Below are 14,802 nucleotides of genomic sequence, written 5' to 3'. Positions count from 1 at the left end.
CTACTTTGTTCTTACTCACTCGCTCACTCATACATACACATATGAGCTGGGCATACATTGAAAAGAAACGAAATAAGGCTGTTTACGTTTGAAAGAAGAATGAAGAAGAAATATACCAAAATACCACTATCGATAGACCCGATATCAACTGGGGTCACACTGATCCCATCCCTAGGTTGAATACATAAAATAAAAAATATAAAAAAGTGAGTTTAGGTGATATTAAAATGAATTTCTAGAGTGACAATTTCATGCATTGCAATCCAGGGCAGGTGGAAAATGTTTGGCCATTGAAAGTCCGCTCATAACGCGGCAAGTGTCATCAAAGTATCTTTTTCTGCACCTCCGAAAGTTGCTCCGATATCGTGTGTGCACCTTTGCTTTTGCTCAACCACCCAAGTTGCTCTGCTCCCATGAATAAAAATCGTTAAATCGTTCGCGCATGAATTCAAAACACTATCAGATGGGTATAATATAGTTTCCAAAAGTGTCAAAGAAATGGCAAATATTCTGGGCAATATATACATATAGAGATATATGTACATACATTTATTTATGTACATCCATTCACACATGCAAACCGAGAACTTGTGTCTATATGCATATATATCCAAACACATACATCCGCACATATGATTAGATACACAACGATGTGTACACATATCTGTCTAATATATGTACATATATATGTACCCGCTTAAAATGTTAATCAAATTTTCGCCCATTTACATACATATATTTCGGTAAAACAAAAAAATTCGCCCACTGAATGTGTATACAAAAATATAGACATCGTACTACATACATGTGTATGTATTAGCTGCCTTACGGGCCTGCAGATGAAATTATGTTGGTATCTCTATGTACATGCGTACCTGCACCTTTGTATGCGCAAAAATTCCACCCGCCCTCTGCTTCACCTGTTACACTGCCCTGATGTATACGATTCGTCCTGCTACTGCTGGGTGGGGGTGCTGGGCTCTGATGTATTCGAGTGAATTATTGTAATTTTTAATAGATTTCGGGTGTACAAGCAAACCAGCAGCATAATTTTCGGAAACATTAAAGCTCTGCTTGAGCTACAGACAATCAATCCGTGACTCACATTATAAATTCGTGGGCAGTAGTGTCGCAGTTTCTTTTATACACACCTGCATGTACACACATATGTATAAGTACAAAATAAATAAACTTTTTGTTGGAATATTCAAATGAAAAGAACATTCATTTAGATGTTAGATGGAGGAGCTGTGCAAAAATTATTGAATGCCCGCTCAGTCCCAGTAATGGCTAAACTTTGCAATATACTCTCTTACCAATAGTATTTCATTAGGTCTGCTGAAACTAATTGAATTTATTTTTATTTCTAATGCCTAAATTCAGCTTTCGGCGCTTATCTATCGAAGCTGTGAGCGGACCGGACCGGTGGTGTTACTGAGATTGGAGAAGTGAACGATACATAGGAAAATTGTGTATTGACTCGAAAACTCAGCTATACTGGAGCAGAACGGAGAAAATACAAGGGGTGCCGAGTCACCCGACGCTAACCAGGAAAATCGAGCGACGTGTTGGTGGACTCCCTGGGCTGCAATGGGTTGCTTTGGGTCCCCCACCTCGAAGCAGTCCGATGTGAACTCGGAGGATTCTAAAAGTCAAAAGCGCCGGAGCGATGCAATAAATAGACAGTTGCAAAAAGATAAACAGCTCTATAGGGCCACACATAGGCTACTCCTGTTGGGGGCCGGTGAGTCTGGTAAATCAACTATAGTCAAGCAAATGCGAATATTGCATGTCGACGGATTTTCTGAAACGGAGAAAAAACTGAAAATTGATGATATTAAAAAAAATATTCGAGACGCTATCTTGGTAAGCAATTATTCAGCATTGACAATATTGTAGTCTTGTTTTGGTACAAAATAATTTTCATGGTCTACGAGTACTTACCGATGCAAACAATATCAATTCTTTTTCTTACAGACTATTACAGGAGCCATGAGTACTCTTAATCCACCTATAGCTTTAGAAAAGAAAGAAAATGAACCCAGAGTGGAATATATTCAGGATTATGCATCTAGTAAGATACCATCTGATTAGCATTCTACAAACTTCAAATATATTAGAATTTACTTGTTTTCGGGTTTTATTGTATTCAAATAAGAATCATATTTTTGTAACTTTTTTAAAAAACGGATGTAACTCTCAATCTGTTTTGTTTTTTGCAGGTCCGGACTTTAATTATCCTCCTGAATTTTATGAGCATACCGAAGAACTATGGAAAGACAAGGGCGTTCTTCAAACCTATGAGAGATCAAATGAGTATCAATTAATTGACTGTGCGAAATAGTAAGTATAGAATTTAATTTACAAATGTTAATAACAAATCAAATATACTAAAAATGTCGGATTAGAAAATCAATGTGTCATGCCACTTCTTAAAATCAGTGTGCTAGCCGAATTAGTTGAAATTTGATGATCATACATACATACATATGTACATATGTATCTGCAATACCAAATTTTTGTTAAACAATACACATGAACTGAAAATATTTTGATAGTTTTACTGTGTGTCTTTCCTGCAAGTGCCACAAACACTGAAGATTAAAAGTATACATTGGATTAAAAGTATGGATTAACTTTAAATTTCTAAACACATATCGCTTGACAAACCAAACTAAGTAGGCTTCGGAAATATCTTACTTGGATGTTTAAGTAGTATAGCTGGCAAACTACAATTAAAAACGAATTTTTACTTTAATTTGTGCTCTAATAATTACGACAGATAATATTAATTCATAAGTGTTGTGAGTTCTAGATCGCTTAGTTCCAGTACGCTGTATGCTTGTGGCAAAAATTTTATTCTGGCAACCATATTTATGCATAATATTTTATATTTAAGCTTTCTGGATCGTGTTAGCACAATTAAGAATCCAAACTATACCCCAAATGAGCAAGATATTCTTCGATGCCGTGTTTTGACTTCTGGAATATTCGAGACAAGATTTCAGGTGGACAAAGTTAATTTTCAGTGAGTACAAATACAAATGTCTTTGAATTCATATAACTTGATTCTTAACTGGAATGTTACTTGTCTACAGCATGTTCGATGTAGGAGGACAGCGGGACGAGCGTAGGAAGTGGATTCAATGTTTCAATGATGTAACTGCTATTATATTCGTAACAGCGTGCTCAAGTTATAACATGGTTTTGCGTGAAGATCCCACCCAAAATCGGCTTCGAGAATCATTGGATTTGTTCAAGAGTATTTGGAATAACAGGTAAACCAACTCAACTCGATAACAATTAAAATTTGTTTATATTAACGTTGTTATTTTAGATGGCTTCGCACGATTTCTATTATACTATTTTTAAATAAGCAAGATTTGTTAGCAGAGAAAATTAAGGCTGGAAAAAGTAAATTGTCGGAATATTTCTCCGAGTTTAACAAATACCAAACGCCAAGTAAGTATGACCTAATCTAACCCCGCATCAATATAACACTTCAATATTTGTCATCAAACAAATAAATCAATCAACAAAAAGAAATAACCATTAAAGTTCCAAATTATTAATAATATACGAAATATACACCATATTCTGATCGTAGAGCAGCTGGTCTATTGCCTATAAGGATTGTAGTCGTCTTCTACCTTTGCAGTTTACTTTTAAGCTCATTCACATGTTGATAGAATTTCTTTAATGGATAATCTTTTTTTTTAAATGTGTTGTCGACATAGGTGACGCAATAATGGAATCAAATGACGACCCAGAAGTAATACGAGCAAAATATTTCATACGAGACGAGTTTCTAGTAAGTCAGTCCAGAAAAGCCTTACATATTGGTACACAACAACTAATCGTTTATATTTTTGTTTTGCTTTAATAGCGTATATCTACCGCTAGTGGAGATGGTAAACACTACTGCTATCCACATTTCACATGCGCCGTTGACACAGAAAACATTAAACGAGTGTTTAATGATTGCAGAGACATTATTCAAAGGATGCACCTTCGTCAATATGAATTGTTATAGGTTATCCCCCATCGCCGTAATGCAAGTAAATAAAAATATTAATGACTTACTGTTTTAAATATAATTATCAAATGAAATTTGTATTTAAATAGTCCCTTGATTAAAAGAAAAAAAAATTCGCTGCATTTAGATCTGGTATGACCTTTCACAAAACTCAACATTAAAAGAATAATAAATAAACATGTTAATAACAATCATATTCGTTTTATTTATAATAGGTGCATTTCGTTTATTTGGCTATAATCCCTTGACATGAAGCATATTTGGAGTATCTGTATCTGTTCGTGCATTCGTTCGTAGCCGTGAGCATTTACAAGCGCCTAAAATGATATCACTAGACTAGACAAGTTGGTTCAGTATGCTGAAGCTGGCCGAAGCCTTGTCAATTTCATCGAAGTTCCTTTTGAGTTTGCTGGCCCAGGTGCTGTCCTTGTTATAGATGGGATCCATTCTAATAAGGTATGGCACTGCCTCCCTATGGTGGCTACTCACTACCTTCCCTGGTGTTAATCTCTCCGCACAGGACTTAATGTTGTACTTGGTTTTAAAATCCGACCGTTTGTCCGTTCGTGGTAGCGATTAACCTGCAATAACAGTACATGTATTAAAAAATTTTGATCATCGCTTGTTTAAACGTTACACTGTGCTGATGCAGTTTTTGATGCATTTTTTCTCAACTGTTAAAAGAATTAGGAAGCACTGTCAAAACTCACAGAAATCAATAAGTTGCATTTTAGCTTTCAGACCTTTGAAGATAGAACGTTTCACATGTACGGATCTGTTATCTATATACATATGTAGTATATGTATACTGCATTTGTTTCGATAACATACGGATAAGACCTGATAACAGCAGTTTAATCTTTAATATTTGATAAGTCTGTTATACAGTTACTACTGTACATATGTTACTCTTTCATAGCTATGTATTTTATATATACAAATGAAAATACATATGCACATACATATACTAAACCTTTTTTTGGCTGGATTATAGTTTAAGGGCGAGACAAAATAGTGGTCTTACAATCTTACCTTACGATAAAAGGTCCATCATATTTTTTTGATCCGGCTTACAAAAGAGAAAATATGTATTAAAAATATTTTCAAGAGTTAATTAATGTTGTGATAGAAGAATAATTGTACAGTAAAGTACTTGGCACGAGCCATGTGTTTTGTTTCTTTTTACGAGACATGCATACTGATACATGCTTTGGTATCTAAAATATTTGAATATTACAGTAAACATATTCTTGTTACAATAATTGAAATGATTATACATATATTTATATAATGCAGGAAATAAATCAATATTCTTTTTTTACTGCTTAATTTATTAACAAATAGTGTCTACATCCTTTGATATGTACACATCAAATAAGTATATTTTTTGCTTTATTTACACTTTACGCTCAAAGTATATATGTACATATTACGGGGCTATGATCGATGGTGCGGTCAGCATGATAAATATAATAGGCATTGCTAGAAAATATTAGGCGCTTAGAAGTAGTGTTGGGTAAACATCGTTCAATTTACTGAATAAGTTCGTTCGTTCATTTTTATGCAGTGAACTGAGTCGTTCTTTTAGTTCGTTCCTTTTTGTTCATCTTATTCGTTCTTTTTCGTTCATCGTTCTTTTTTGTTCATCGTTCTTTTCCGTTCGTTCTTTTTTGTTCATCGTTCTTTTTTGTTAATCGTTCTTTTTTCATTGTCCCTTTAGTTCGTTCTTTTTTGTTCTTTGGCCTGTTTTGTTTATCGGTCTTTTTGTTCTTAGTTCAATTTTAAAGTCTCATATCTAGTTTTAAGCTTATATGTAAATAATGCACTGACGTTTTAACTTCTTAAATTTATTTTAATTCGTACTTAGTACTTGATATCGTTAGGACACAACCAACAGTTTCAATTAAGTATCTCGTTTTCCATTTTTTATGTTTTAGAAGTCGGGGCTGAAAAACAATAATCAATTTTACTTATGTTGTCCATTATAATTTTAAAACCTATAAAATACACACCATTTTTAAGTATTTCACATATTATTATGTAAAAACATAAGGCTTTCAACCTTATTGGGCGTCAAAAGCGTTCGTCTTTTGCGGACTATTTCTCCTGCTGCAGAAAATAGGCGCTCACATGGCACCGACGTGGCCACCAAACAAAGACGTTTCAACGCATATTCGTATAGTCGTGGATATACATTTTTTCGCTGTGTCCACCAGATCAAAGGGTCATGCTTTCTATTGATGTTCTCTTCTGCTAGGTATTTATCTACCTCTCTAATGGCAGCAGCCGTGTTACAGCTTGGCTTTGTTATTTGGCTATACTGCTTGTCATACTCGTCCCAAATGCCACTTTTGGTTGGCGACGTTTTGACGGTTTCGATTTGTGAAGACAGATCATCAGCAACATTATCAACCAATCCCGTTTGAGCGATCTTACATTGTAGAGCTGCAACTGTTTTTTCATAGCATTCATGTTTTTGTATGTTGAGTTCCAACGTGTAGGCACATCTTGTGTCAGCTTAAGGTCGGGAAGATTTAATTGGCTATTCATTTCTTTGAGCTTCTTGAATCCGGATGAGCTGCGATTGAAAAATTCTACAATTGCCTTTGCTTTGACCCTTACACTGTCAATTGGTCCCAGTGCTTTCTGTACAATGATGTTCAAAGTGTGGGCAAAGCATGGAATATGGCGCCAATTTCCCAATTTTATCGCTGATACGATATTGGCAGCATTGTCTGATGCAATTGCAGTAATTTTATCTTCAATTTTCCAATCAGCTGCAACACTCTGAAGAAAAGAGCAAAGATTGAGGCTTGTGTGCCTCTCACCGAACGCTTCACAAGCTAGCATATGCGAAGATAGTTCCATATTCGTCTTGTCTATGAAGTGTGCGGTTACAGCTATGTAACTCTCATTGGTGAGCGATGTCCATCCATCAGTTGTGAGACAAACTCCAGATGCAGATGCTATCTTCTCTTTCACATTGGCAATTAACTCACTGTGTATATTTGGAAGTAGCACATTAGACAGCGTTTTACGTGTTGGCAACTTATATCCAGGGCAATTTGAAACGTCCTCTATCAGCTTCTTAAAATCCGGCTCCTCCACGATCCGGAGAGCATGATGGCCTTTGGAAATCATTCGCACTAACTGTTTGTCTAATTGCTCACTTTTACGCGCTGTCGGTGGCTTCTGAACAAATGCAGTTATTATACCCGATACTCAAAATGAGTATTGGGGTATATCAGATTTGTGGTAAAAGTGGATGTGTGTAACGTCCAGAAGGAATCGTTTCCGACCCCATAAAGTATATATATATTCTTGATCAGCATCAATAGCCGAGTCGATTAAGCCCTGTCTGTCTGTCCGTCCGTCCGTCCGTCCGTCCGTCCGTCCGTCCGTCCCCTTCAGCGCCTAGTGCTCAAAGACTATAAGAGCTAGAGCAACGATGTTTTGGATCCAGACATCTGTGATATGTCACTGCTACAAAAATATTTCAAAACTTTGCCCCGGCCACTTCCGCCCCCACAAAGGACGAAAATCTGTGGCATCCACATTTTTAAAGATACGATAAAACCAAAAATGCAGAATCATAGAGGATGACTATATGTTCTAGAGTGTAAAATCTCAACCAGATCGTATAATTATTATAGCCAGAATCAAGAAAACAATTTCATTCTTTCTCGCTCTGTCTCTCTCTAACACACAGGTTTCATGGTCGGTTTTGCCAATTGCAAAATATGAGTTCAAGGATCTCAGAACCTATAAGAGCCAGAGCAACCAAATTTGGTATCCACACTCCTGTGATATCGGACCTTGACCGTTTCGTGTCTAAATTTCGCCACACCCCCTTCCGCCCCCGCAAGGGACGAAAATCTGGGGCATCCACAAATCTCAGAGACTATTAAAGCTAGAGTAACCAAATTTGGTATCCGCACTTCTGTTAGATCTCACTATAAAACGTATATCTCAGAATTTCGCCCCACCCCCTTCCGCCCCCACAAAGGAAAAAAATCTGTTGCATCCACCATTTTGCAGATTCGAGAAAACTAAAAACGCAGAATCATAGATAAATACCATATCTATCAGACTGCTGAATCTGGATCAGATCGGATCATTTTTATACCCAAAAGGAACAAATCTATTTGCACTGGCTACGCAGCGCCCGACGTCACGCTCAGACTGATTTTCTGTCTCTCTCGCACGCACTCTTTGTCGTGTCGTTTAATATTAGCGGCGTTTGCCAGAGAAGAGCCATACTGACTAAGTATCGGGTATAACTGTAGAGTTGCGGTGTCCGCAGCAACTCACAACGTTCCCCCTCGTTTTTTGCTGCGATGTTGTGGCGGCAGAATAACTGGCTTCAGTACTTCCTTGTCGTTCAATTTCATCGAGAACTTCAAATGCCGTGTTAAATTGCTCTGTGAACCTCCGGCTATACTCAAATCCGACTTGCAGTACTTGCACTTTGCCTTTTTGTCATCTATGGCATCGAAGTGATTCCATAAAGCACTAAATTTACGTTTAAGCGACATTTCAAAACAGTTTAAATTTCTTTTAAACTTTCTTGCAGAGTCCGCCACAACAAAATGTGAAAAGAGCTGCCATACCAACTAAAAAATAGCGAACAAAACGAAATGAGCAAAACAAAAAGAGCTGACATACCAGCTCAAACATAGCGAACATGAGGAACAAAAATGAACGAAAACGAAGGATGAACAAAAAAGAACGACAGGTGAACAAAAAAGAACGATGAACAAAAAAGAACGAACGGAAAAGAACGATGAACAAAAAAGAACGATGAACGAAATAGAACGAATTAGATGAACTTATTCAGTTCGTTCACTTCCATGAATAGTTCATTTTTGTTCGTTCGTTCATGAACGACCCAACACTACTTAGAAGCCTGCTACTATCACTCCTCTTGAATAGATGTCCTCCACCAATGCTGTCTAAATTACGCTTGGACATTGCTCGCGACATCCTTTCAGACAGAGTTTCAATGTTCCTATTTTTTGTAAGCAAGATGCTTCTTAAGAAACTGTTGTAAAATTCATTTATAAAAGGTGAAGTGGTAGAAATATCATCGCTTATGAGGCTGATCGGACGAAAATTTAATAAATAATCCAAAAATAATTAATTACATATCAACAGTCTGGCCATTTCAAATAAAATCATATACATTTTTTAGGATGGAGTAAAATTTAAATATGTAAATCAATAGAAATTATCAATGTAAGTTGTTGTATGTACATACTTATGTATATGTATGTAAGAGTATATTGTAAATATCAGACAGAGCTAAGTATAATACGCATTCCTCTTACCTTCACAGAGATATTTTCCATCCATCAATTCGTCATTACTTAGGTCCTGAAATAAATAATTTAAGCAATTTTAAAGATTATTTCATACTTATTTTTTCGGCCGAAAAAAAAACTTTCTTTGTCCTTATGTCTACGATTGAGCGAGTACATACTAACAGTAACTAATATATATTTTTCTATTATAATAGTTTAACGTTTATGTATTCAGACTGAACAATTTAAAATACATACCACGCTGGGGGCTGCTCTTATAAAGTTTAAAACCGTTGTTACAACCAACAACACAACGAGCAGATTCATATTATCAATTAAAGACCTAGTCCGACGAAACTTCATATGATGAAACAATACTCCTTGGAGTGTGAAGAAAGACTGTGCGATTCAGTCAGTCCGGTGTTCGTTTTATACTGTGTTTTGTCCGCAGATTAAAGCAGGGTGAGGGAAACACACAAAGTAACGATAGCTTCCGACCGCTAGGAGCCCCATGTAAACGCACCCACTATTAACAGCTTAGTTGTGTGCGGTTTCCTTTATGCTCTTAATGCGTCACTAGCACCATATTTCAAATAATTTGTGGTAAATACTCCAACAAACAGAACAGTAGTGGTGTCAAGATTTTAGCAAACATACGTGCATTCAAACCATATGCTCATTATACCCGATACTCAAAATGAGTATTGGGGTATATCAGATTTGTGGTAAAAGTGGATGTGTGTAACGTCCAGAAGGAATCGTTTCCGACCCCATAAAGTATATATATATTCTTGATCAGCATCAATAGCCGAGTCGATTAAGCCCTGTCTGTCTGTCCGTCCGTCCGTCCGTCCGTCCGTCCGTCCGTCCGTCCCCTTCAGCGCCTAGTGCTCAAAGACTATAAGAGCTAGAGCAACGATGTTTTGGATCCAGACATCTGTGATATGTCACTGCTACAAAAATATTTCAAAACTTTGCCCCGGCCACTTCCGCCCCCACAAAGGACGAAAATCTGTGGCATCCACATTTTTAAAGATACGATAAAACCAAAAATGCAGAATTATAGAGGATGACTATATGTTCTAGAGTGTAAAATCTCAACCAGATCGTATAATTATTATAGCCAGAATCAAGAAAACAATTTCATTCTTTCTCGCTCTGTCTCTCTCTAACACACAGGTTTCATAGTCGGTTTTGCCAATTGCAAAATATGAGTTCAAGGATCTCAGAACCTATAAGAGCCAGAGCAACCAAATTTGGTATCCACACTCCTGTGATATCGGACCTTGACCGTTTCGTGTCCAAATTTCGCCACACCCCCTTACGCCCCCGCAAAGGACGAAAATCTGGGGCATCCTAGATCCACAAATCTCAGAGACTATTAAGGCTAGAGTAACCAAATTTGGTATCCGCACTTCTGTTAGATCTCACTAAAAAACGTTTATCTCAGAATTTCGACCCACCCTCTTTCGCCCCCACAAAGGACGAAAATCTGTTGCATCCACAATATTGCACATTCGAGAAAACTAAAAACGCAGAATCATAGATAATGACCATATCTATCAGATTGCTGAATCTGGATCAGATCGGATCATTTTTGTAGCCAAAAGGAACAAATCAATTTGCACTGGCTACGCAGCCCCCGACGTCACGCTCAGACTGATTTTCTCTCTCTCGCACGCACTCTTTGTCGTGTCGTTCAATACTAGCGGCGTCTGCCGGAGAGAGCCATACTGACTCAGTATCGGGTAAAACTGTAGAGTTGCGGTGTCCGCAGCAACTCACAACGTTCCACCTCGTTTTTATTATATTTAGTTTTCATTTAAGTATAGTTTGATTTTCCAGCCAGTCTTGTATTTTGTTTGTTAATTGAGTTTTGTCGAGTTAGTGTTGCAGTCTCAGACTCTTGAATTAAACTTGTAAAAAGGCCATAGTTAAGATCAAGTTATATGGCTTTCCAATCTATCTCAAGAATACAAAAAGTTTATAATTCTATAGAATATTGGCATGCCTGGAAAATTATGTTCTGTTATGCAATTTTATTTATTTTTAATTGTTATTCAATTTATACAATTATGTTGAGCTATTTTCAAAAACAACATGGAATTGGTTTTTCGAGCAATCGTTTTTATATGTAATACAGTTTTAGTGATAGAGGCGAGTTTCCTTTGTCTTTCCATCGTTTTGTCTATCAATTCAAATTTGTATCCATCTTTTTTTTCGACTTTTTTCTGTCTTTCTCTCTCCTATATATGTATTTGGACACCTTATAATTTTGTTTTCTTTAAATCGAAGCCTTAAGTTATTTAAAAGAAACTAAATACCAATGGTGTGTACATAGACAATTATTAGATATTACTTTTTTAATATGGTCTGCAATGCTCTCAATCAAATTCTTAAAAATATCTTTTGGAATACGATTCCATTCCATTCTACACGTCCGGAACGTTCGATAAAAGGGCCAAATTAACTTTTTTGGAAAGAAATTTCATACAAATCAGTTGAACCGTTTGGAAACCCGGCCACACACGGATTTGCAAGGATTTCTTCAAGGCTGGTATTATTTCGTTACCAGGCTATGCACCAAGAGTGATGTCGGAATTAAAACTAATAAAAACGAGGTGGAACGTTGTGAGTTGCTGCGGACACCGCAACTCTACAGTTATACCCGATACTAAGTCAGTATGGCTCTCCTGCGGCAGACGCCGCTAATATTGAACCACACGACAAAGAGTGCGTGCGAGAGAGACAGAAAATCAGTCTGAGCGTGACGTCGGGCGCTGCGTGGCCACTGCAAATTGATTTCTTGCTTTTGGCTACAAAAATAATCCGATATGATCCAGATTCAGCAATCTGATAGATATAGTCATTATCTATGATTCTGCATTTTTAGTTTTCTCGAATGTACAATATTGTGGATGCAACAGATTTTCGTTCTTTGTGGTGGCGGAAGGGGTGGGGCGAAATTCTGAGATATACGTTTTATAGTGAGATCTAACAGGAGTGCGGATACCAAATTTGGTTACTCTAGCCTTAATAGTCTCTGAGATTTGTGGATGCCCCAGATTTTCGTCCTTTGCGGGGGCGGAAGGGGGTGTGGCGAAATTTAGACACGAAACGGTCAAGGTCCGATATCACAGGAGTGTGGATACCAAATTTGGTTGCTCTGGCTCTTATAGGTTCTGAGATCCTTGAACTCATATTTTGCAATTGGCAAAACCGACCATGAAACCTGTGTGTTAGAGAGAGACAGAGCGAGAAAGAATGAAATTGTTTTCTTGATTCTGGCTATAATAATTATACGATCTGGTTGAGATTTTACACTCTAGAACATATAGTCATCCTCTATAATTCTGCATTTTTGGTTTTATCGTATCTTTAAAAATGTGGATGCCACAGATTTTCGTCCTTTGTGGGGGCGGAAGTGGCCGGGGCAAAGTTTTGAAATATTTTTGTAGCAGTGACATATCACAGATGTCTGGATCCAAAACATCGTTGCTCTAGCTCTTATAGTCTTTGCGCACTAGGCGCTGAAGGGGACGGACGGACGGACGGACGGACGGACAGACAGACAGGGCTTAATCGACTCGGCTATTGATGCTGATCAAGAATATATATACTTTATGGGGTCGGAAACGATTCCTTCTGGACGTTAGGTTAGGTTAGGTTAAGGCGGTAGCCGGGAGGGGGGGGGATAAGAGCCTCCCGCCCCCAAGCTCACTTGGACCTATAAAAGGTCCGTTGTGTTGCCGCATGGGCATGTGCCCCTTCGCGTTGCCCGAACCGTGAGAGCATACTACTGCAGGTTAAGGGCAGTCCCATCCGGTGGCTTGGATGTATTTGGACAAGGCCCCTGGTTTGATTACGGACAGGTCCGAAATGTCCGTGAGGAAAGCGGCCCCGAGAATACGAAGACGACGATTTCCAAGGGCTGGGCAGTGGCAGAAGAAGTGGGGGACCGATTCCTCCTCCTCCTCGTCGCGACAACTCCTGCAGAAGTCGTTATGAGGGATTGACAGTCTAGACGCGTGAGTGCCGATCTGCCAGTGTCCCGTAATGGCTCTAGTAACTGCAGAGCACTGTGCTCTGCTGAGTTTATACAGCTCTGCTGAGCGCTTCTTCGATCGATATGGCCATATCAATCTTGAGACTTTACAGGAAACGGTTTGCTGCCATCTCCTATTGGCATTTTGCTCGAACAATTCGTGCGTTAGGAGCCTGCAGGTAGCCAAGGGCATCGCTACTTGCTCCCTCTCCGGTAGGAGAGGAATCGTAGTACCCTGCCTGGCTAGCTCGTCGGCGGCGTCATTCCCCTCGATGTCCCTGTGGCCGGGGACCCATATAAGGAAGAGATCTAACTGCTCTGCGATCTCGTGCAGAGACCTGCGGCAGTCATTTACAGTCGCTGAGTTCGACGATATTGAGCCTAGAGCTTTGATAGCTGCTTGGCTGTCCGAGAAGACGCACACTAAGTGCGTATCTAGAAGTAATTTGGAGACAATCGAAATGGCCTCCTTGATGGCTTCAACCTCCGATTGGAACACACTACAGTGATCCGGGAGCCTGAAGCAATGACTGATGTTCAGCTCGCTGCAGTAGACTCCGCCTCCCACGCGGCCGTCTAGCTTTGAGCCATCAGTGTAGAAGTGGACCGCATTTGCAGGTCCTGGTTCGCCCATCTCCCAGTCCTCCCTAGATGGGATTGATACCTGGAAGGGCGTCGAGAGGTGATCACTGGGGATACAGTAATCTGTCCTCTCTGGTAATTGCGGGAGTCTCATCAGGATTCCCGAGTGCCCAACCGCGGATGCTTTCCACAGTCTGGCTTCTCTCATTCTGAGGGCGGAAAGTGTTGCCACCTTCTTTCCCATGAGATCCACAGGGAGGAGGTCCAGCACAGTATCCAGGGCTTCCCCTGGAGTAGTGCGTAGCCCGCCAGTTATGCATAGCTCTGCCATGCGTTGAACTCTGCTGAGTTTATTGAGGCATGTCCTTCTGTCCAAGGCTGGCCACCATACCACCACTCCATAGAGCATGATTGGTCGTATGATGGCGGTGTAAAGCCACCGAACTATATAGGGGGTCATTCCCCATTTTAGTCCGATGGCTTTCCTGCAGGTATAGAGGGCCACTGTGGCCTTCTTTACTCTATCCTCTATGCTCAATTTCCAATCGAGCTTTCTATCGAGGATTAGGCCAAGATACTTGGCGTTGTTGCTGAAGACTAGCGTTTCCCCACATAGTCTTGGGGGAATCAGTACCGGAACTTTGTACTTCCTAGTGAAAAGCACCAGTTCCGTTTTAGACGGGTTGACGCCTAACCCGCATTTGTCTGCCCATTTCGACATTTTCGTGAGAGTACTTGTCATGCACTCACACAATGTCTGCGGAAATTTTCCGGAGAATGCTATGGCAACATCGTCCGCGTACGCCACCACACGGCAGCCACCCCCCTCTATCTCCCGC

General features: G+C 39.2%; 1 protein-coding gene and 1 pseudogene across 2 annotated transcripts; one reads left to right on the top strand and one right to left on the bottom strand.

Moving 5' to 3' along the window:
• Nucleotides 1-1,383: 1,383 nt before the first annotated feature.
• LOC117190617 (guanine nucleotide-binding protein G(s) subunit alpha-like) lies at nucleotides 1,384-4,097 on the top strand. Of its 2 annotated transcripts, none has more exons than XM_033395667.1 (8): nucleotides 1,384-1,866; nucleotides 1,978-2,074; nucleotides 2,223-2,343; nucleotides 2,900-3,028; nucleotides 3,099-3,278; nucleotides 3,338-3,462; nucleotides 3,738-3,811; nucleotides 3,887-4,097. In XM_033395667.1, exons 1-8 carry the CDS (start codon nucleotides 1,591-1,593, stop codon nucleotides 4,031-4,033), a joined length of 1,149 nt encoding a protein of 382 aa, XP_033251558.1. In that variant the 5' UTR covers nucleotides 1,384-1,590; the 3' UTR covers nucleotides 4,034-4,097. The 2 variants fall into 2 exon arrangements, with proteins under 2 accessions (XP_033251558.1, XP_033251557.1); XM_033395666.1 differs by having other exon boundaries at nucleotides 3,729-3,811.
• A 112-nt stretch (nucleotides 4,098-4,209) lies between these two features.
• LOC117190618 lies at nucleotides 4,210-9,747 on the bottom strand (annotated as a pseudogene).
• Between the last annotated feature and the right edge of the window lie 5,055 nt (nucleotides 9,748-14,802).

Source organism: Drosophila miranda (assembly GCF_003369915.1).
Source record: "Drosophila miranda strain MSH22 chromosome Y unlocalized genomic scaffold, D.miranda_PacBio2.1 Contig_Y1_pilon, whole genome shotgun sequence".
Classification (NCBI taxonomy): domain Eukaryota; kingdom Metazoa; phylum Arthropoda; class Insecta; order Diptera; family Drosophilidae; genus Drosophila; species Drosophila miranda.
This window is presented reverse-complemented; position numbering and strand designations above follow the sequence as displayed.